A 23,691-nucleotide genomic window follows, 5' to 3' on the forward strand; every position below is an offset into this window, starting at 1 on the left:
ATGAATAAGATGAACTGATGATGAGTGGGGTGTGTTGCTTAGTTTAGGTAGAAGTTTGATGTAGGATTGGATAATAGGGGAAAGGGTCAGAAATTGTGATTTATGTCTACTTTACAGGTGTTGTAAATTGATGTACGGAATGGTGGTTGTGTATCATTAGTCTTGATGTTCTGAAGGTTTTGTGTAATTTTCATTACCCTGCGGCTGGCTTTAAGTTGTAAGAGATGTTGCTTATAAATGATGTTCTGAAGCCTGTGCACTTTTGAAAAGATTTTTTTTTTTGGGAAACTACAATAGGGTCTTGTGAATTTTTGGCGATTGGGGACCAATCGTCTGGGGAGGAGGATAGTATTGGGGTGATAAATTAGTAGTTTGCATAGAGGGAGGGAAGCCAGAGTTCAGGGCAGTGGCTGAAGTTAGTAAACAACCTACGTAGATGCTTACGTCGCACACAAGACACTGAATAGAAGATAGGTGAAAGTGACGTGACTATCTGCGTAGGGTTGCTGGTTATAGCGGCAGCCTTGAGCTCTGGTATGGCTAGGAAGTAAACAAGTATAATAAACTCGTGACGTATAACATATGTAGAAGTATACGTCACGAATAACATGAAATAAAATAAAAAGAGAGGGTCAGCACAGTAAGGGGGAGAGAGATGCTAGAGTGGCGGAGAAGCCTAAAAATACGAGCTGTAGGAAGGAATAAGAATTGTGCGGTAAAATAAAGAAAGAACGTAGACCCACGAGAAGAGTTGTTATTATTCCGGAGTCAGAGGGATATCACTTATCGGATTAATCGGAACCAACAACGACAACACGAGGGGAGAACGCAACGTGGCCCCCACAACATTGTTGGAGAACCGAAAGCAACCCCACAACACAACCCTCCAATAACAACATGTTGCACAGAATAATGGCGAGTGTCTAAATGTTGTTTCAAAATCTGAATAGTAAACTATACTCGTTCATACCGTTAAATCAACTAGTTTATTCAATATCTTTACGATAAGTTTCATTTAAGCTACCGGCATATAGTATTTCTTATTTTTTGGCTGTGGTGTCGCTTGCAGATAAATCTCCCAGCATGAAGAAATCCTTTTCCTTTTTGTTTCTGGTTTTATCAGCTCCGGCTTTATCAACAATTCCCCAAAGATTTTAAATGACGCGTCTAGCCAGGATGATTCTACGTTTTACGAGTAAAATCCCACAATAAATGAATTAAATGATAAAATGTTTATTTAAAACATATGAGAAATATTTCGGGTGGTTACTACCACCCTTCTTCAGTCTAAAATGACTTGCCAAATACACACACAGTATTAATACATGAAATAGGACACGAGTCACTGCACCTTACGTTATGGGGACTAGAGCACTGACATATCTTGAAAGAAGTTTATTATGGGGGCTGAAACCATTATTGAGGTTGGTCCATTCTCAATCTGAAGCGACTGATCATCCAGCTTCTTAAAAAATTGATAACGAATTCATTTGTTTTCAAACAGTCTAAGCTTGCAGTAATCATTAAATACTCCAAGGTTTAAGGCTGTGGTTCATAATAGAAGTAATGCAATGTGGTTATTTCTCGTACTTTCAATCTAATGGGGAATACACAGCACCAGCTATCACTCCCGAATCCATATATTATCACAGGACCTACCAAATTAACAATAGATTAATCTATTTTTCTTCTCTGATATTCGGTATAATTTTCATTAATGATTTATTCATTTAAGAGAAAAGATCATTCAGTTTTAATTGAAATGTAAAGTAAATCGCACGCGGAAGACCTACTATCAACTAGTGAACCTGGTGGATCCTCGCCTGCCATATGTGTAGAATCCTCAATTGCCACAGTAGCGGTGCGGGTACCCCATTATTTGTGTTATCGAGGAGATAGCTCCCTTGTATGATAAAGAATAGGCGCACGGATCATGAGATATACGGTTTTAGATATAGTGATCCGAAAAACATCTTCTATAGCCTCTTCTACAGCTAGAAAACAATATCATTGAATAATCTATTGAAGCGCACTGATACCAGACGCGTAGCTTGTGATATGAATTGCTACTTTTCTGAATTTTACATTCGTAACGCAATACACGATAAAGTTAACCGAAGAATCGATGATAGAAAATCCTAGCGCTATCAGCCTCATCGTGTTAAGTCGACGGATATATCCTAGACTCATTAAACGGTCAATAAAACCGAAACCTTCGCAAATAATGAACAGCAAAACCACTGACAAAACCATCCTTAAAACCCTCATTTCCCTTCGAGACGATTCGTCAGTTACGCCGAGTTTGCGGCGACTGATCCGCCGAAAAAATGTCGCCAGAATTAGAATGACATTGATCACAACTAGAAAGCAAATCGGTAAAATGACGGTAAGATGCAAAACTAGAATACGCCCGGAAACTTTATAACGCCATGTCGAAAGTTTGTACCGAACAAAATATTTATATTTCTGAGTTCGCATTGTAATATATGGCCAAATGTCGGGGCAGTTCATGAATCCAAGGCGACGTTGGGGTAAAAATTGAATGAAGTGCCCCCAGAAATCAATCACTGAAATAAACGCCATTGCCCATAACGAAACCGTCTTTCTGGGAAAACAACGAGATTTTATTGGAAACAATACGACGATTAACCGCTCTAGACTGAGCAGTACAGTGCACCAGTTACGCGTCATCTGAAACATGTAGAAAAACGGCGTGGCAAACGAGATGAACATCCAACCGAAATTCCAGTCATTCACTCGAAACAAAATACTTCCCAACACGGCGTAAATGTACACAGTTCTCAGAGGATAAAGAACGAACGTAGCTACCATGAACAGAAGGTCGTTTAATGCGAGAATTTTGATGAGAAAATAATTATCAGATTTAAATTGCTTCAGAACTACCAACGTGAACGCGTTGAATATTATACCCAGTACGGACGCGGGTAGATACCAGCCTAAATATATAAGAACATTGAATTTATTAATCCATTTGACTGGATGAGATTCGTAAATCTGGCATCGACTAAGTTTCGGTGTTATCCACGCATCACTTGTCAAGTTACCGAACAACTCATCACCGCTGTACGACTGATTCGTCATATTGTGTGCTTGTTTGAAGAATAGAGAATCGCGGGGTAAATTCAATCAAGAATATAATTAAACTGTCATTATTCTTGTATGTTCCACTAATCAAAAAGTCCACCAATCCCCGATAACGTATATATTTGCAAACTAGATGGTATGATATGAATTTATTTTCAACAATACCTTTTCAAAATTGATGAACAAACAGTATAGTATAAGGTGTCGATGTCGATTTTCGAATATGGTTGAAATATATACAATGAGAATTCGTAACAAAATGTGCGTAAAGTACAAAATCATAGCGCATGTAAGGAAATGAAGAATATGGACCTTCTTGGAGCGGTTGTGAATCTCATTGGATCGGTGTACGATTTCAAACAAGGATTAAACCCGCACTGACAATCCATGGCTGTGACTGTTAAACCTGACTTAAACCGACAGGAATGAATATCCAGCGGAGAAATCGGAAGAGAATCTTTGTCTATGGATAGCGGGGTATTTTGGGGATTAAACGGTGAAATAGTAACGACCCGTTTTACATATCGAACTGTAACCGACTAATCTTTCACGATATAAAAGTTGGTGTTTTAGTTGACTCAACCCCGGGTGCAACTGCTTCTGATATCGAAGTAATTATGAAAAAAACTGAAAATAAAAGAATCGTCAGAGAAAAGTGCCGTAAAAAATGTTGTGTGTCATTTCGGAACAAATGACATTTCGCGCTTCAAGGATGACCACGAACAGCTAATACTCAACATAACAAAATTAATAAATGTACTAGAAAACATTTTCCAAACGCCCTGATCCACGTTTCGAGTATACTGCCCATGCCGCGCAAGGGGAAAAGTAAAACCGTCATATCCTGCAATGAGACGTCAAAGAAGGTTAACTCTTTCATCGAGAAACTGTGTCGGAAAATGGCGTTATGTATATAAACAACGACGAATATTTCTTCCCAAATATGTACATACCGAAATATGTATATACATATATATGTATATACCGAAATCGTTATTTGCTGTGAACGATAAAGGGGGAATCCACATTGGAATTGAGGGAGCCAAGATTTTAACTAACACATTTTTGACGTCTTTTGGGTCTATCCAACAGATTCTGAAAGCAATAAACGATCACTGAGCCAATCATCGTCTCTCCATGTGAGCCCTGCGCACAAAAAGATAATTATGGAAACTTGTGAAGCTAGCTTTGTATAGATAAATTTTCTCACTTTCATTTTCATGTCCTGTAAATATGTTTCTGAAACCGATTTTCATACGGTTGGTCAAAATAAAAGGTTTTCTACTTTCATTTAATATTCGTAGGTACGTATTTATGAGGTACATGTAGTTGAAAAGAGGAATGTTTCATATGTAAATCGTAATAATTAGACACCAGTATTTCACGCATTGGGGGTTAGCTTCCGCAATGAAAAGCTGTATCCACAACCTGAAAAGTAAGTACGATTGGACATACGGACGGCATGAACGTTCTGAGCGAGCTTGTGATTGGAGCCAATGATCTATTTGAATTTTCAGATTTGACCCAGAAAGGTTCTCGAAAGAAAGAGTGAAAGTTCGTCCAACACACGCATATGAACCGTTTGGATTCGCCGGGGAAAGATCCAGGATTCAGATTCGCACAAAGTGAAAGCTACATTTACATTGCGCGAATTATCAGACACTTCGAAATAAAGCTCATTCCCGACCAGGTTATCACACCAGTCTACGGTCTGGTAACCCACCCTAAAAACGAAATATGGATAACTATTGCTAACAGAATTGAATAAACTTCGATCGGATATGTAAAATGTTTTGGAAATACATTAAACAATTTGTTGAAATCAAAGTGGTTCACGCTACTCAAAATAGATGATCGTAATCTGTAGTCTTGTAATTTGGTAAAATTTGTATAGCGTATTTGCTTGATATGTAACAGAAAATATAATATCTAGAAATCAATGCATCGTCCAGTGTCGGTTGTTATTTGGGGTTTTTTCGGAATAATGAACATGTTGTGAGGGTTGAAGAAGAGCATACGGGAATCAGGTTTTTATTTTTACATGAATTATGGTAGAAATGCAGTAAAGTATATATAAAATATATATATATATACACACCGTATATATATATATATATATATATATATATATATATATATATATATATATATATATATATATATATATATATATATATATATATATATATATATATATATATATATATATATATATATATATATATATATATATATATATATACGGTGTGTATATATATATATATTTTATATATACTTTACTGCATTTTATATATATATATATATATATATATATATATATATATATATATATATATATATATATATATATATATATATATATATATATATATATATATATATATATATATAGTGTATATATAAGTGTTTATCACCAACTACTACGCACTTACGCGTACTTATTGTAGCAAAGTACTACATACACTGAGTTGAAAACTGTAAAACAAAAATAGTTATTCATAGTCCTTCAAGGCGTTGCTTTGGAAATCAGCTCAACACAATGTTTACTCAAATTACGTACTTGTAGATTAGGGCGAATCCTTTTCTTGATAGAATCAATGGGATTTTGTACTCCAATTGGTCGAAGGATTGGGAAATTTTCTCAGATTTCAAAACTCCCTGATATTTCAGAATTTCGAAACCGGCCAAATTGGACGTACTTAATATTTGAACAAATACCATATATGCATTGTAATACCAGATACCTAAAAAGGACTGATTATCAGAATAGGTCTACGTCAAATTGTTTTGAATATACGGTATTAATGACCAGAATTATAGCATGTGTGGATCGAAAGCGCTCTACTATAGCTCAGTGCATCTGCCGTGTACCTACAACTGCGTGCTTAGATACACGATGTACATACAAATATATAGTAATATCAAATGCATTAAAAACAAAAAATAAAAATTGCCCTACATACACAAGCTGCGGAAATCTCATCAATCAAAGCCTTTTAGTGAAATGAACAACCCGATATGGCTGACTCGAGTTAGACGTATATGAGATATCCGCGAATGAACTCACAGCTACATCGCGATGTTTGATTTGATGATATTATTCGCTGTATTTGTAGCAAGCATTATTGCATTCTGCTGTTTTCATAAGGTATGTTCACAATCAGGAACAAGTCCCATTGAGGTGAGTTGTAAAAAAGACTAATCTAAGTTTAGCTGATACGTAAGTATATGTATTACTATCAATGTTTTGAACTAATGAATGTGCGTCACCACAAAAAAAAACAGTACGGATAATCTTCGAGATCATTCTGCTATTCGTGCTTAGATCGCCATGGTTTGTTTATTACAATGACTGTTAAAAGATGATGCTTATTGTTCATTTCAGAAGGCTAAATGGCAATCAACTGTCCCAGGATTGAAGCCATCCGATCCTAAGTAAGACAATTTACTTACAACTTGTTTGAATTACGCGGAAAACGGATCCATCGCCCCGAATTCCGCTAAAAAGCTTTTTTCCAATACTTTAGTCTCAATTTTCGATCTTTGGATTTGCAGTGTTGGTTTACTTTATTTCGCCCATTTCACACAGATGTCAATTTATATAATCAATTGATTTTTGATGTCTCAGGAAGAGCTCTACTATATTTTCATTGGCTTTCTTTTTTTAATTTTTTTCCCTAAGACTCCATGTGGAATACTAATCGACTGATGGATTCGGTAAAATTAATTTCCCTGTTCTCCCTGTTTAAATTAAGTCAAGTAATTAAAATGCCAATAACTGGGGGTAGACTTATAGTAAACCTGAAAATAGCTCTTCTTACTTTTCGAATCTTTCATCTTAGTTCAAGCATGATTTGATCATCTACATATTCTGAAAATTTTACCGTATATCAGATAATACGACGTAAATAAATTATCGCCCAAATTAACTAAATTGACTGATTCGTTTGTTCAAGAGAAGGAAATTTGGCGGATATTGCGAAAGCCGGTAGTCTCCATGAATTTCTGCTAGAAACCCACAAAAAATTTGGACCGATTGTATCTTTCTGGATCAGAGAAACGATGGCTATAAGCATCTCCACCCCAGAACTATTTTCCGAACATGGGACATACTTTGACCGACCTCGTAAGTCTCGGAAAATATTCTATAAATTAAATGGCCTTTAAGACTGAGTCTGTTGTATGAGAGCAATTTTGGTTTTTTTAGCTCAGATGTACAAAAGCTTTCTACCTTTAATTGGTGCAAAGTCAATAGTTTATACCAACGGTACGGAAGGTCGTCAAAGGAGAAAACTTTATGATAGCTGTTACAGTCACCAGGAAGTTAATTCATTGTACCCACTTTTTAACGAGGTAAATCATTGAAATATCGTTATGAGTTATATTTCTCATCGTTTCGACGAAAGATATTTGCATGTCTTCCGAGTCTGGCGAAAAGTCTTTGTGTACTATTTCATGGTAGGCTACACATTAATCTGTTATAATATATGAATAGAATATGAATTAACCAAAACTATTTTTCTCCAGATAGTTGGGGAATTGATTGAAAAATGGAGTGCAAAGGTTGATGGGCAACATATTCCTGCTTTGAGTGCCATGACTGCACTGACTTTGAAATCCATTACGCGAGGGAGTTTTGGAGATTATTTCAAAGATGAGGAACAGATAACGGCATTCACAGAATGTTTTGATACTGTAAGTAACATTTCGTAGAAAATTAACCCGTCTGATAGATACCATCCGATCATTTTTAGCCCACTTGGAAGTTTAGTCCCAGCGGGCTATTGCGTTAGCTTTTCGTCCGTCCGTCCGTCCGTTCGTTCGTCCGTCCGTAGACGGAATCCAGTTATTTTGGGAAGTTTTGAAGACGCTTCAAGGTATGTCTTGATATTTGGTTTATACATGGATCTACCCCAGGCACATCTTCGCCAAAATCAGCACTTTTTACACATTTTCGATGTCATTGGTTTTTGTATATGGCCACCAGGGAGCGTTGAACAATACAATAACATAGTATTTCTATATGATATTCGTACCTATGCATATTTTGCTACCACAATCAATTGGAAAGTTGTAGCTCATGACATAGTCTAGGATCGTGGTGAGTTTTAGGGTCATTGGTTTTTGCATATGGCCACCAGGTAGCGTTGAACAATGCAATAACTTAGTATTTCTTCATTATATCCGTACCTATGCATATTTTGTTACCACAATCAATTGGTCAGTTGTAGCTCATGACATGGTCTATGATTGTTGTGAGTTTCAAGGAAATTAGTTATTCTATTAGTCAGTCACTAGGGAGCGTTGAATAGTAGAATAACTTAGAATTTCCTTATTATATTGGTACCTAGGTATATTTTGTTACCATGATCGATTGCAAAGTTGTAGCTCATGACATGTTCTATGATTATGGTGAGTTTCAAGGTAATTGGGCTTCGCATATGGTCACCAGGGGGCGTTGAATAGTAGAATAACTTAGTATTTCATATCATATTGGTAACTAGGCATGTTTTGTTATCACAATAAATTACAAAATTGTTGCTGCTGAAATGTTCTATGATTGTGGCGAGTTTCAAGGTCATTGGATGGGTTATTGAATATTTAAATTGTTAGATTGTTGAGCATCTGAAACCACTTCCCAAGTGGGCATGGTGTTCCTGGACCCCTAGTTTTTTTCATGTCTTTAGTCCTGGGCTAAAATGGAGCACACCCTTTCCTCTGTACCACCGGTGCCTGGGAGTGCTGAAGAGAAACATTTCAAATCAGGTACCTGCAGTCACCATATTAATAAGGTTTTGATTACACTTCAGGATCCAGTTCCACGGTTGTCAGTTAGAGTTAACTCTGAGGTAAGATTAGTTCATTTTCAAAGAGTTAACTCAGAGTCAAATCTTAACACCGAACTGTTGAACTGGGTCCTGTAGATAAAATATCTCCTTCTATAATTATCTCGTGATGTTTAACAGCTCTTGGAAAGTTGAAATCAATGGTTGCAGAAATAGTAGAATACCGCCGTAATAACCCAGCTACTGATGGAAGACGCCTTCTTATAGATGTTATACTTGAATCTGATGATGATGACCAGATCACTTCTGATTCCATGACATTTTTTACTGGAGGCTTTCATACTACTGCATCAAGTGAGTCTTTTTTTGTAATGACCGATCAGACTCAATTAAACACAATTTACCTCTCATCGATTTTGTTGATTGATTTGATATATTCCTATTGGTGTGTCCCTTGCAAACAGCGCCTCATCTGGAAACGAAGCAGAAGGTTTGACTTTGAAATCGGTACTCGAAATTTATACGTAATTTTGTTTGTGTAGTAAAGCTATATTTTCAACTGGATGTAGCGAGCTTAGTTGTAGAATGATTCTCCAATAATAAAAAAGACCATTTAAAGCACCGATCACTTATGTTTGATTATTGAGCAACATTATTTCACGCATATATAGACACAGAAGTGATGAATAAGTTTTTATTGCAGTGATGACATGGGCATTGTTTTTCCTGGCAGAAAATACCGATGTACAAGAAAAGCTATTTAAAGAATTGGCAAGGACATTGGATAAAAATGAAGACATGACTCCTGATTTGATCGAAGAGATGCCGTGAGTATTTTTACCCATTCAGCATTGTATGGACACTAAGATAAAATATAACATTGATAGGTCTTCTACGTACCGTGATTTTTGGCACCACGTACGATGTTACCATGTATTATACTTTCGGGGAAAGGGGTACTTTTGTCTATCACCACTGTATTCCTGAACAATACCCGGATCTGCACCTTGTTTGAAGACATTTTCACGTATCAATTTTCAGATACTTGCGACAAGTTATCGATGAAACTTTGCGCCTAGCTGTCATATCCCCTACTGCTGCCCGTTACAAACCAGATACCGACATCATGCTGGGTGGCTATATTGTTCCACAAGGAGTGAGTAATTTACTTTAAAGATTTCTATAGCCCACTTGGGACATTAGTCCCAGCGATCTATTGCAGTCACATTTCGTCCGCCTATCCGTCTGTATTTCGGGAAGTTTTGAAGATGCTTCAATAGATTGTATCGATATTTGGTTTATATATCTACCCAACACATCTTCCGAGGACATCTCTGATCAGAATCCAGATGGCTGCCTGGCGGCCATTTTTGCATACCGAAATTAGCACTTTTTGCACATTTTTGAAATTTTCGAAGGAAATTCTGAAAGTGTTTCAATTAGTTATCTTGATCCCTCATATATATTTGTTTCCCCCAGGGCCCATCAGCATGAAAAAATAGGTTCGATCGGACACTAGCTAGCTGCCTGTTAGCGGCGTGTTAGCGGCAAAAGCTATTTTTGGCTTGAATTCCAAGACCTGTAGCTTCCCAATGGTTAACCACTTTCATTGAAATTCGTTATGGGTATATGGGTATACTTTCGGAAAGGATCTCTAACATATCAGACGTGTTTTTGATTAGCAAATTGTCACGTTATTTGCGGCCATCAGTCCTCATTTGTAGGTAGAATGAGGTTTTTTGCAGAAAATTTCTACAGGTTTTAACTTGATAATTGTTACCATTGTCATATAATTCATTCTCTCACATGGAATTGAAGTTATCCAGTTTTTGTTCTCACCACCATGGCAGTTGAATATTGAAATACATTCAATTGTCTATCTATATTGGTTCCTTGATCGATTGCAAAATTGTAGCTCATGACATTATCTATGAATGTGGTCAGTTTCAAGGTCTTTGTCGTCAGGGCGTTGAATAGCCGAATTACTTAGTACATGTATTTTCATATTGTATTGGTACTCAAGAATAGGATCGTTGGGCATCATTTTAAACCACGTCCCTGGACCCCTGGTTAAAATACGGTACGTAGTTAAATAGAGAAATGATGTAATCTATCAATTTTAGACACCAGTACTTCACTCATTTGGGGTTTGCTTCCGAGATGAAAAGTTATATCCACAGCCTCAAATGTAAGTATTATGATGGATATATACGTCCCAGCTTCAGTAAAGAGCCAATAATGTTTTTGTATACATTTTTAGATTCGATCCAGAGAGATTCTCGAAAGAACGAGTGAAAGCTCGTCCAACACACGCGTTTGAACCATTTGGATTTGCCGGGAAAAGAAAATGTCCAGGATTCAGATTTACACAAAGTGAAAGCTACATTTACATTGCACGAATTATCAGATACTTCGAAATAAAGCTTGTTCCCGACCAGGTTATCACTCCAGTCTACGGTATGATAACCCGTCCTAATAACGAAATATGGATAACTATTGCTGAAAGAAATGAATAATATACATATGTACTGTTGATTCTATATGTAAAAAAATTTGGATATGTATTATACATTATGTTCAAATTGATCTATTATACATTATGTTCAAATTGATTCAAACGCCTCAAAGCAAACGATCTTTTAAGATTCGTATTCTTATTATTTGTGTAGAACTGTTTGAAATGGATTGCTTGAAATGCAACCGAAAATATAATTTCTAAAAATCAGTGTTTTGTCAGTGTTGGGTATTATCGCAACAATGGGGACCTCGAGGGACCGCCAAAAAATGGCGCCTAGAAACTGGAAACTTCTTTATTGAGTTCATCTTCACCGTGTTGACCGTCGTTTCTGGTATCGCATACGCGATGGTCACTGATGCATCGCTGATCATTCATTACATTTAAACTGTCATGATTTACAACCGTTATAGCAGTTAATTCTTCACCAGTAACATTATAGGAACTTAGAACGGAATGCGCTACATCCGTGGCATTGTCAATCTTTTGATAATGTTATCTCATCCCTGGTAACAATTGGTTCAATTTTTAGGATTCTGCCATTTCCGCCATCTGCCAGTATAGCATCATATTGAGGTCCGTATCGGAATGTTTGAATGAATACTTATATTTTACATCAGTGGTTATTATATCTATCGCACCATTGATCACAAAGCACATTGCTCTTGCAGTGTGGATGAGCAAAGTTTCAGCATGCAAAGTCGTAAGTATCTGGTAGCAGCATCCCTTTAGACCGGTCCACCCACTAAGGCACTTTGAATTGACTCCTTCGGAAATCATACGACAAACATTATTGTCTGCATTATCTTCATTTGATACATTAACGTTACTATTGTTAGTTATTGAATATTCCTTTTCACAAATAAAAGTCGTATGAGTTTCTTCGATTTGACACGGGAATCGAAGCCAATTTGCTGATCCTCGTAGATTATTCAATGTCATCGCAGTACACGGCATATTGATATCATTTATCGGTTGTTTACGAAGAGGAGGTATCAATCATCGAATAACTTCTGGTGTCGTCTCGTTACCAGAAGGTCTAAACCATCCCGTGTAGGTCAATGGTATTCCATCAGTCCACGTGTAGTAACCTTAATTGTGCGAAGTAGGCATGAAACACGTGACAACATTAAGAGCAGAGTATAGTTATGAATTCGAATATACATTTTTTACGTTCAATAAAAAATAAATTCAATACAAAGGGACTTTTTTAAGAACATATCTGTTAAATATCTGAGTTTATCAATGTATATGTTCATTAGTGTATCATTGGTTGTAAATCTCATTGAATACTGACTACATCGTGTGACATGTACTTTCAAAACCATATTTAGAAGTCCCTGCCATCTCAATCCAATCATGATTATAAGCGCCGGTAATGAGTATGCCTTCAACATTAGTTCTGTCGCAAAAATCTTCATCAGTCCACGTGTAGTAATCTTAATTGTGCGAAGTAGGCATGAAACACGTGACAACATTAAGAGCAAAGTATAGTTATGAATTCGAATATACATTTTTTACGTTCAATAAAAAATAAATTCAATACAAATGGACTTTTTTAAGAACATATCTGTTAAATATCTGAGTTTATCAATGTATATGTTCATTAGTGTATCATTGGTTGTAAATCTCATTGAATACTGACTACATCGTGTGACATGTACTTTCAAAACCATATTTAGAAGTCCCAGCAAACTCAATCCAATCATGATTATAAGCGCCGGTAATGAGTATGCCTTCAACATTAGTTCTGTCGCAAAAATCTTTTTTACAGCCAGCATTTCATGTTCAGACCTAATGCTGAGTAGATGTCCTCCTTTCTGTCAAAAGTAAAATTCTGCATTCTCCCAATTCCGACGTCCATGCATGATGTAAATAATACAAGAAACCCCAGAATCTAGAAACTCTGCTCTACGGCCATTATTGCGATGTGTCTTTATAGGGGATTATTCTAATGTACATGTATATAAAAATGTATGTAAAAAGCTTCTGTAATAATATCCAACTTAACACGCCGCCACAAGATTTTTAAAAATCTTACTCACCCAGGGGTAGTTGACTTGTATATCACCTTTGAATATAGACTTCACTTTAAATTCAATTTCACATCATTTTATTCTTAAAACACAGGTTTCATAGAAGAAAGATATAGTCTCAGGGGCCAGTTGCACAGTCGTGACTTAAGTCTAAAAGTGGTCTTAAATCTCAAGACTGGTCTTAAGTTGTTAGATTAAGTCTAAGCCATGACTGTGCAACTGGCCCCTGGAAACATTTTGAAATTTGTCAGTTATAACCATGGTTTCTCATTGTTACTATGGTGGTCACCCAAAATTGAGGATTTACCCCTAGGGATAACTTTGATACTCAGTCTATGAAACCGGGCCATAAGCATACTGGAGTTCCAGCCGTCATAGATACGAACAGATCAGCGTGATTTACTCTGAATTCTAACTGTATGATATCGTGGCTGATTCGGGCCATACTAAAAAAATTTTCTGTACGGCTAGAGCAACGATAAAATATATTTCACCAAAAACCAAAAGTTTTGAATTCTCGCGCGAGAAAACCAAACTTTTTGAATTCTCGAGCGAGAAAACAAAACTTTTTGAATTCTCGCGCGAGAAAACCAAAAAAGGGCCACCGTGAAAATTTTTTTTTATCGTTGCTCTAGCCGTAAAGAAAATTTTTTAGTATGGCCCGAATCAGCCACCATAGTATGAACGTCAAATTCATGGCAAACCCATCAGGGATGCCAATCCATTCTACAAACAATTGACAACGTTCCAAACTCATTGCAAATTTGTATCCTGTCGGTGTTTTTAGTTTATCAATTATTAATTCGTATTTTCTGCAGTTGTGAATCAACGCTCAAAACGGTATATGATATATACCCGACTACCCCGTGCACCATCGACAATAGTGCCAAATATCAACGATATCGAATCATTACGACGGATATCGTGCTTTCCATCACCGCATAATATTTTATTGGACTGACCGATGAGAAGGAAGTTTTCACTACAGAATATCGATGTCTCGATGTCGTAGTATAGTTTGATGTCGAACGTTCCCGGTAAAGAACTGTTGGTGAACCAACGACATTCAACACCGCGCGTTAGCGACGGATAATTTGGCGAAGCGATGTACCAGGCATGGAATCGATTGGGTACCACCAAAAATACATTACGTATTTTTGGTACCACGTATTATCACATGTTGAACTGACAGTCACAGACACGGAGAGATCGGCGTGTATGATCACCACTTTCAGGACGATCAGCGGTGTTATTTTTTTATCTTAAAATAGGGATTGTCCCTGTTATTTATTTGGTTGGTAAATTTTGTTTGATTTTTTGATTGAGTGTCCCTTACAGACCCACCACACCTGCCGAAGTGTAGTTGTATGACATCGACGGTGCAGCTCCGATGAGGATGGGTTTCTCCGTCAAGGGGTGCGCGATCTTTACTTCACATCTGGTGCTGAGTTTGCCTAAAAGTAAAAGTTTTTACACGGAGAGCAGTTTTGTGATTCTAATATACAGTGCATGGTTAGGTCTGTGGGTGCGTCGCAATCGAAGGGACAGTACTATGCGCATTGATAGACCGTCAGTAAGAAAACGGCGCAGGCACGTGAATATTGAATAAATATTTGTACACTAACGTATATATACAGTCTCGATCGGGTTTTATTTACAGTCACAATTATGTTTTTGGTAGTTTTTAATGAGACCGACGTCAAGAGGCAACTTTCCAGTCATCATTGCGCGCAGATAGACTGATCGGCGGTGTTATTAGCAGCACTCTCAGCAGCAGTATATACACCATGGAGAACAACAGAAACGAAATAATTGCATGCGCAAAGGATCACGCATTTGTTGCCACTGCAATCATTTTCGAAATGTAAATCGACTCCACTTTACCGTGTTAATTTTTTATCTGTCTCGTCTGTTTTCCCTAAAGGCCTCCAATCGAATCATCGCCAATTAGACTATACATGCAGCGTAATTTAACTATCTGGCTTATTCGTGATGATGAAACTTTCGTTTCGAAAAATGTGTAAATTATACCAGAATTTCAACCATTCACTCGAAAACAAATACTTTCAAACAGGGCGTAATTGTCTGGGGGTTAAGAATAAGCGTAGCGACCACGAACCACTCTATACTGAGCAGAACAGAGTGACCCGCGTCAACTAACACAGAAAAATAGCGTGGCGAACGAGATGAAAATCCAACCAAAATTCCAGTATTCACTCGAAAAAAAAATTCCCAACACGGCGTAAATGTACGCAGTTCGCAGAGGATAAATAATAAACGTAGCTATCATGAACAAAACGTCGTTTATTGATGATAAGTAATTATCAGATGTTTTGATAAGTAATTATCAGATTTAAAATGCTTTAGAACTACTAACGTGAATGCGAATGCCCAGTAGCAGTAACTTCGTCAGGTAAATGAGCTTCATCATTTACCTGACGAAGCTATTTATAGCGAATGAATTTATTAAACCTCTTCAAAGTACTTTGTCACACTTGCTGATGATTTCTACACCGGGTTAACGCGGACTACTTCAACTCAACCAAACTAGAATGACTCTAATGAAGAGAATGTTTTTGATAATTAGACCTACATACCGGACAGCTGTTAACGCTGCCTACATTCAATTCTTCGAACATATTCAAACATGTTTTATGAAATACGTGTGAACATGACAATAAAGTCACTTCTCTAACGCCAGGTTTGTAAGATTTCTTCGATGGTTCTGGTGGAGTTGCTTCCTCCTTCATTTCTGCCTCATCGTATCTGCCTAAGTTGGGATTTTGGTATAAACCCGTTTTAGACAACAGATTCAAACAAATAGGGCATTCCGAATCAGCCCTATCTTTAGCTGACGTTTCTATACATTTCCATTGTTCTTCCGTTATTTTAAAAGACGATTTCTCCCACTCATTAAACACTCGGTTACTAGATGCAACACTTTGATCAATCTCTGCTAAGAAATTATTAATATCGTTATCGAAAGAGTTTACCATTCTATCTACTATCGTTTCGAGTTTTCCTTCAAAATATATCCTCCTCAGCTTCGGGTTCTTCGGCGGATTTTTCTCCCTGTATTCTTTGAACCAAGCCCTAGCCCTGTATCCTCTCCAACACGCTTGTATTCTCGTAGCGCAACTGTCGCGGTGATGTTTGGCGCCTTCGTGAATAACTCTGGTTTCATACTGTTGTCTTCTACACATAGGGCACGACTTCTTACCGGAAAATCTCTCGAAAGCTTTTAAACAAACCAAATGAAAAACATGCGAACACGATAGTAACACCTGCTGACCGGTTCCAAAATCATCCTTACAAATGATACACGGTTCTTTAGAATCGTCGCGATTATTCGACTTAAGTTTAGCTATTCGCCAATCTTCCTCCGATAGTAACGACGGAGGCGACTCTACTAATCCTAGTTTCTGTGCAAGCGTTTGCGCAGGGGGTGCTTTATCAAGTACATATTCCCGTGGTTCCTCCTCAATATGATTCGAGTTTTTCTGCCGGTGCTTCTTAAGTCCAGTATCGACTACAGGTCGTCGTACCGGTACTGTTGGTTTCTTCTGTCGACTCTGCAATGAATGACTGCGTACCTGCTGAGCTGAATTGAGATTCAAAGCCATATTCTTCATATAATGATCTTGAAGAGCGACTGCCGCCAAAGCAGTGCTGTACCGGTGATCATTTTGTTTTCCAGCTTGTCTGTTTCGAGTAGACATTCGGCTTCTTTGCTCCATATACGCAAGTGATTATTTCTTGTTATAATAAGAACCGCCACAAGGTCTCCTGTGCCTAGTAACCGCAATATTGTTTATTCGTAACTAACTGTGATGAAAGGCAAATGGGATATTAAGTGCCGCATTGAGCTGTTCTCGACTCTGTGCGCGTTGTGTCGAAGTACTACCTATTGCGCCTTTATAAAACGCATTAGAGTCGGCTATTGAAGCTTACGACAAAGTGAAAATACTTGAACGCAAATACTATCAGGACAAACCCTGACGAGCAGCCTAGTCACGGACAAAATATAGTCGCTCTCGTGACTTTGTGAATTTGGAATAAAAGGCTTTTTATTTTTCCCTTTTTAAAGGGCAAAACTCAGAGAAAACCTAGTGCCAGACACTCACTTTCCGAAAAGAGACTAAGGGCTGATGAGAAACAAGGGTATTTATTTGCGTGGCCTAAGAATAACATAGGCCTATATCAAGATAGAAATATGATAGATAAAAAAACCAGCTCTCGGTAATACGGAGCGCCGAAAGAGAGCACTAACGTAATTTGGACTAAGGGTTTACGTAGTCAGTAACCTGTCTGTGGTTTAGTTTCACAATCGGATATTTTCACAAACCACAGTTGGTATAAGCCCATCCGATTATAAAAAGCTTACCACCAACGATTAGGTAACTAACTAGGGTTTACGATGACGATTCTTGTTCGTTCGGTGTGAAAGGAAGAAAACCACCCAAATATTGTCTGGGAAAAAGAAATGAATACATTGAATTTATCTTTTTATGAATGAAAAACTTTGAAAAGGAAAATGGTATGCCTAAGTACAATGGTCCCAGTTTCACAAAAAGAATCTCTTAAAATTCATTCTTTAAGTATCCCATGGCATAGCAAATGTCCCTATCATTATCTAAATTTTATGAATCGATCTTCATTGCAATATCACGGCTAATTCCCAACATTATCAACCAAGATTACACTTATGGTAAAGTGGTGCCCGGGATGAAACCTTAGAGATAGATCGATACCAAACGGCAAAACTAATATGATCAAGGCCGCGAAGTACGGCCTCCATTTCAATCGAATCATCGCCAATCATTCCAATTAGACTATCCATGTCATACCAAAAACCAACCATTATGCTATGCCGATTACATGTTTAAGAACTCAAATAATTGAAATAATAGAATTGACATTTGAATGGATTGAATTGACCCATGATCAAGAAAATCAAGGTTGACATGGTACATTCTTCCATACAAATTCAATTTTATTTTATTTTTATCGAAATTGTTGGTGGTGTGACTAAAAAGAAGTTATACTTTGTGTTAAAGCAAATGAACTGACCAGCTACATGTAAGTATCATTGATAAGATACCGATACCGATATCTTAACAAGGTTAATAATGCAAATTCTAGGATTTTAATCCAAGTCTTGGTCAGTAAATGTGGATATCAACAATTCAAATTCCAATTTAAATCCATATTTATTTGATTTCTTGTAGGTTTTTTTGTAAATTTAGGTTCAATAACCAAAGGCGTTTTTATTTAAGCAACTCGAATCAACACGGATCGAATTGTCCATTTATTTAATAAGCAACACGCCTCTACAACGATTTGCCTACAACGACTACGTCCATTTATTTGACCAAATCGCCAACCCGAGTCACCCGAGTACCCAATGCGACCAAATCGCTCATCGAAGCGCTTTGATTCAATTTGACAGTGGAGCGTTCGGGAATAGATCAAAAACAAAATGGCGGCTTTTTCAATCGCAGAAAATTCAGGTTCCGGTTGTGGAGAGTAGGCCTAAAGTCTATTTATTTTTGATTGTCCACGATCTTTTTGGGATATTATGCTTAATTTTGGGTGTGCATACCTCAAATAGGCTAGGTCTTAATCGAATCAGTAGAGTTGTGCAGTCCAGAAAAATCATCGTTTTTATATCCATTTTGTACCTAGTGGAAGGATTGATGAATATTCTCGAAAGTTGAGCTTTAAATCGGCGAGAAAGACCGCCATTTGGTTCCAGTTTGTTTACTTCTTTATGCAAATGAGCAGTGTGTACCATGTGATCTGGGTAAGTTTATTTTTTATGGGGAGAGTACGTTGCTCGCACGTGTTTCACTACGTGGGTATGGCCGTAATGGTTGTGCTATCATAGGCCTAAATCATTGCAAACCACATTGTTTTGATACCTTTGACAAAGCCATCTTTATTCACTAAGACGGCTTTCTAGACTAATATTGTGAGTCGTTGATTGGTCTCTTGGCGACAAGAAGCTGCTACATCCCCCATGATATAATTGACGCATCCTCGCCTCATTGCGCATATGTGCAATGCCTCATTTGCATAAAGAAATACGCAAAAAGGAACAAAATGGCGGTCTTTCTCGCTGATTTAAACCTCAATTTTCGAGAATATTCATCAATCCTTCTAAACAGTGTAAAATGGATATAAAAACAATGATTTATCTGGACTGCACAACTCTACTGATTCGATTAAGACCTATTTAAGCGAAATATCCCAAAAAGATCGTGGACAATCAAAAATAAATAGACTTTAGTGTCATTTATTTAAGGCGATTCGATTTGTACCACGTGACAGTAATCGATGGTGCAAAGCGATTTTATATGAGTTGCTTAAATAAAAACGCCTCAAGCGTTATAACAAAATTGCGGTTTTTTCAACTGCAGAAACGGGCTGAAGTTCAAAAGGGTTACGCAATGGATAATTTACCGTATACGGGTATTTATTTCTGCTATTTTACCGTACATCATCGCTGATTGGCTGATTTACGCCGCGCATGCGCACAGAGGTGCGCGACTTAGAAAACTCAAGGAAAGTGTGGAGAACAGAGTTAGAGAAAATAGAGCGGATAGAGTGAGACTCGAACCCGGGCCAGTAAATTACTAGCGCAGCGTCATACCACCAGACCACCGAGCTCGCTGAAACCCAACCGAATGTTTTAACTATCTATAGTACCTCACCTTACCCTAATCCTATCCCTAGGGGTAAAACGGAACCCTCTGGACCCTCACGACACTAACCCTATCGAAACCCTAATCCTCTTAACCCAATATAATAAATTTATTGTTACTTTTATTAGTTAATACTTTATAATTATATAGACCTAGTAATAATGTACGGTAAAATAGCAGCAGTAAATACTTTGCCATATACGGTTAAATATCTACTTCGAAAGGGTTGTGGTGTCTTAATAGCAGTGGGGACTGTTTTTTGGGGGGTCCAATCCGAGTATTATAACGCTACTCAAAAAATTTGCTAATTTTTGTATGGGAAGTTACATAATTATAAAAAATGCACTCCTACATGTGATAAATACCATCTGGCTTAACCATACTCTACTGTTTGTAGTTAGTTAACCCTTAACTTGCCCTAACCCTGACTGCAGTCCCAGTTTGCTTTTTGTGTCTCACGCGCCGTAGTGTGCGTTGAGCCGTAGTTCCAACTGGTGTACTTGAGAATTCAAACACGAAAGTAATTTCACACTTTAACCACAAAAACGCCCCGTAAATGTGATATTTTGACAAAGATTCAAAACACCAAACACGAAAGTAATTTCACACTTTTACGACAAAAACGCCCCGTAAATGTAATATTTTGACAAAGATTCGAGACATTTAGACAGTAATAAGAAGCATAATACAGGCCGATGGATATAGTAATCTATGGTGTCTATTAATGAATATTGCACGGGACCCCAAAATCGGAGGTTTAATTGTTCAGTCTCATTCCATGACAGTTAAGACTACTGCTTTGTCAAGTTTCAATGCCCTTGATATCCAATAGTTTGGAAGTTATGAGGATTTAATGCATTAATTCATTAACCCTTTCAGTGCTGACCAATTAAAACCCTATAGTGCTGGAGATAATTTGAAATTTGTTAAAAATTCCACCCTAGTGTGTTGAATAACGGGAATACCACTTTATAGTGTCTAGACCACGGCGCGGTGTATCGTTATTTGCTAATATTTCACTGTGTTTGTCAGGTGCTGCCATTTTTTAAGAGAGATAATTACTAATTACATCAATACACTGCAATGCGGTGTACTAGCAAAATCCATCACTGATTTATACACTGCACTGCGTGTAGACATGCAAATCATCTGGCACACACAGCTAACCTAATTTCTTTCTTGTTTTTAGTATGAGCGAAAAGCAAGGTCAAAAGCGTAAAAAGTCGTACTACGTCGACAACAAAAAATCCAACTGGAAATCTCAAAGCCAGTTGTGTCCGAAACAGAAAGGGTTTTTATTGACTTGCAACAACATGCAAGACAAACAGTGTAAAGCAGAAGCCTACCGGATCCTAAATGAATATGCTGATATTTTATACGGGCCAGAAAAGGTATTTGTATTAGCGTTGAAGGTTGAAGTTGCAAATTTTCTGGAGTTGAGTTAGACTAGAGTATACTGTCTTGACTACCCCTCTAATATGTCGAAATTCTCTCAAACTTCGACAAACTTCTTGTTAGACGACAATTTCTGATGTCAATTACTCTCATCTGATGATTTACTCAATTTACTCTCATCTGTAAAGTACCAATGATACTTAATTGGCAAGTGGGCATGGAGTCCAGTAACCATAGTTTAAAGTTGTGCTACCCTCTGCAGTTGTCCCTTCTGTATCAACTTGCTGCTAACCATTCATTGTATTGTTCATCCTCACAATTATTTTGTTAAAAAGCGACTTAAGTCACAAATTCACTCCCTAAGTATGTGACTTATGCAAAGTTGACTGTTATTAACTTAACATCAAACTTATCGCCAATTTGGCACCAAATAACTGACAGGAAATTCAGCAAAATAATAACTTAGACCTCACTTCACCTTTAACGGCTATTCATGTATTCATAAAATGAGTTGATCTATTTTCAGTCTGTCAACGATGGGGAAACAGAAGATAAAAATGACGACGACAACGACGATTTAGATGCGGCTCTTCAGCGAGAAATCAAGCGAGCGAAAACGAGCAAACAACGTTTTCAAGCGTTGAACTGCGGCGCGAAAAACTGCGTGTTCATCAAAACCGATTTGCCGCGGCCGGACGAACTGGCGACGAAAATATTTGCGGACGTTTTGTCGAAGCGCGAGGCGAAATCTCGGTTCATCCAGCGATTTCTGCCAATAACGCACGTGTGTAAGATACACGACGAAGACATCGCGAAATGCGCCGTCGAAATGGTCGGCGAGTTCAAGGCCGCGAATCGTCGGGACGCGGATGAAACGTTCGAATATTGCGTAATGTTTCGACAGAGATGTAACGGAAATGTCGCGCGTACGACATTCTACCAACACATCGAAGACGCGTTGAACGCGAACGGCGTTAATTTTCTCGTGAAGTTCGAAAAACCGAAGTTCGTCGTCATAATCGAGGTTATCAAAACGATCTGTTGCATGTCGATAGTCGAGGATTATTTCGAGTTCAATAAGTACAATATCGCCGGATTGATTAAACCCGACGAGCAACCGCGGCGAAATGAGAAACAGGAGGGACAACGAAACGAGGGGGAAAACGAGGAAGGCCGACAACGGATCGATGGAGAAAGCAAAGGAGGAGAAATAGACGAAAATGAAGAAGTAAAGAGTAATAACGTAAATGGAACTGACAACGATGAATCAGTTTCGGATATCGTTTGAGACCAGTGTATTTCATATTAGATAAATATACACAAATCTCTTCAAAACGAAAGAATACTTTATTTCATGATATCTTTCAAAAATCACTAGATACAACATGTAAGCGGACAAAAATTGATGGTTCGGCAGTGGGAGTCTACTTTTCCATGGGCGTCCCTAGGGGGGTTCGGTAGTAGTTCAAACGAACCCGCTTTTTTTTTTGTTGAATTTTCAAACGTCAACGAACGTCGGCAAATGGTCTGCATTTGCTAAATTAGCAAAATAAAATCGATACATAGGAAGTAAATGGGAACCAGCGGCCTCAGATCGCACCAGAACGTGCCTGCTTGCACGAATTTCCAAAAAATATGGGCCGGTTGCATAGTCATGGCTCAGACTTAAGACCAGTCTAAGACCAACTTAGTTCTATAGCTAATCTAACAACTTAAGACCCGTCTTAAGATTTAAGACCACTTTTGGACTTAAGTCACGACTGTGCAACTGGTCTCTGGGGAAGGTCCCCCAGACCCCCTCTATTCGTAAAAAGGAACTCCCCAAAAAAAATCCTGGGGACGGCCATGTTTTCATGATTATAGAATAAAACAGTTTAACCTCGTTAATACGATTCTGTATGAGACGAAACCCATTTGTTTCAGTGGTTTCCAACGAGTCGTAGCTAAGATATTAATATCAATTAAGCTTTGAATAATACAAAACCCATTTAGTACAATGTACAACGATTTTATTTTTGCCCAAAAGATTCGTATTAACAAGTTCCACTATGATTTAATTTTGGATTTAGCAGTTTATGGGGAACCAGTTTCACAGGGTTTTCACAGTTGTGTGCACGTTATGCTTGAAAAATTGAAAACTAACTCGCCCA

General features: G+C 37.7%; 3 protein-coding genes across 3 annotated transcripts; 2 read left to right on the top strand and 1 right to left on the bottom strand.

Moving 5' to 3' along the window:
* Positions 1-6,116: 6,116 nt before the first annotated feature.
* On the top strand, positions 6,117-11,587 carry LOC141902415 (cytochrome P450 20A1-like). Its single transcript, XM_074790128.1, has 11 exons — positions 6,117-6,253; positions 6,491-6,540; positions 7,062-7,231; positions 7,313-7,458; positions 7,633-7,800; positions 8,793-8,871; positions 9,072-9,245; positions 9,595-9,718; positions 9,933-10,047; positions 11,015-11,079; positions 11,152-11,587. The coding sequence occupies exons 1-11, from the start codon at positions 6,185-6,187 to the stop codon at positions 11,405-11,407; spliced, it is 1,416 nt and encodes a 471-aa protein (XP_074646229.1). The 5' UTR covers positions 6,117-6,184; the 3' UTR covers positions 11,408-11,587.
* Positions 11,588-15,731: 4,144 nt separating this feature from the next.
* Positions 15,732-17,192, bottom strand: LOC141902349 (RING finger protein 32-like). Its single transcript, XM_074790031.1, has one exon. It carries the CDS (start codon positions 17,177-17,179, stop codon positions 16,001-16,003), a length of 1,179 nt encoding a protein of 392 aa, XP_074646132.1. The 5' UTR covers positions 17,180-17,192; the 3' UTR covers positions 15,732-16,000.
* A 1,041-nt stretch (positions 17,193-18,233) lies between these two features.
* Positions 18,234-22,861, top strand: LOC141902447 (THUMP domain-containing protein 1-like). The gene is made up of 3 exons (XM_074790178.1): positions 18,234-18,521; positions 21,336-21,537; positions 22,068-22,861. The coding sequence occupies exons 2-3, from the start codon at positions 21,337-21,339 to the stop codon at positions 22,827-22,829; spliced, it is 963 nt and encodes a 320-aa protein (XP_074646279.1). The 5' UTR covers positions 18,234-18,521; position 21,336; the 3' UTR covers positions 22,830-22,861.
* The last annotated feature ends 830 nt before the right edge of the window (positions 22,862-23,691 follow it).

This window comes from Tubulanus polymorphus, chromosome 3 (assembly GCF_964204645.1).
Source record: "Tubulanus polymorphus chromosome 3, tnTubPoly1.2, whole genome shotgun sequence".
Classification (NCBI taxonomy): Eukaryota; Metazoa; Nemertea; class Palaeonemertea; order Tubulaniformes; family Tubulanidae; genus Tubulanus; species Tubulanus polymorphus.

Coding starts and splice junctions, on each gene's coding strand:
- LOC141902447 (XM_074790178.1), top strand. CDS start 21,337: ATGAGCGAAAAGCAAGGTCAAAAGCGTAAAAAGTCGTACTACGTCGAC. Junction 21,538..22,067: donor TTTTATACGGGCCAGAAAAG/GTATTTGTATTA, acceptor ATCTATTTTCAG/TCTGTCAACGATGGGGAAAC.
- LOC141902349 (XM_074790031.1), bottom strand. CDS start 17,179: ATGGAGCAAAGAAGCCGAATGTCTACTCGAAACAGACAAGCTGGAAAA.
- LOC141902415 (XM_074790128.1), top strand. CDS start 6,185: ATGTTTGATTTGATGATATTATTCGCTGTATTTGTAGCAAGCATTATT. Junction 6,254..6,490: donor CATTCTGCTGTTTTCATAAG/GTATGTTCACAA, acceptor TGTTCATTTCAG/AAGGCTAAATGGCAATCAAC. Junction 7,801..8,792: donor TCACAGAATGTTTTGATACT/GTAAGTAACATT, acceptor TCATGTCTTTAG/TCCTGGGCTAAAATGGAGCA.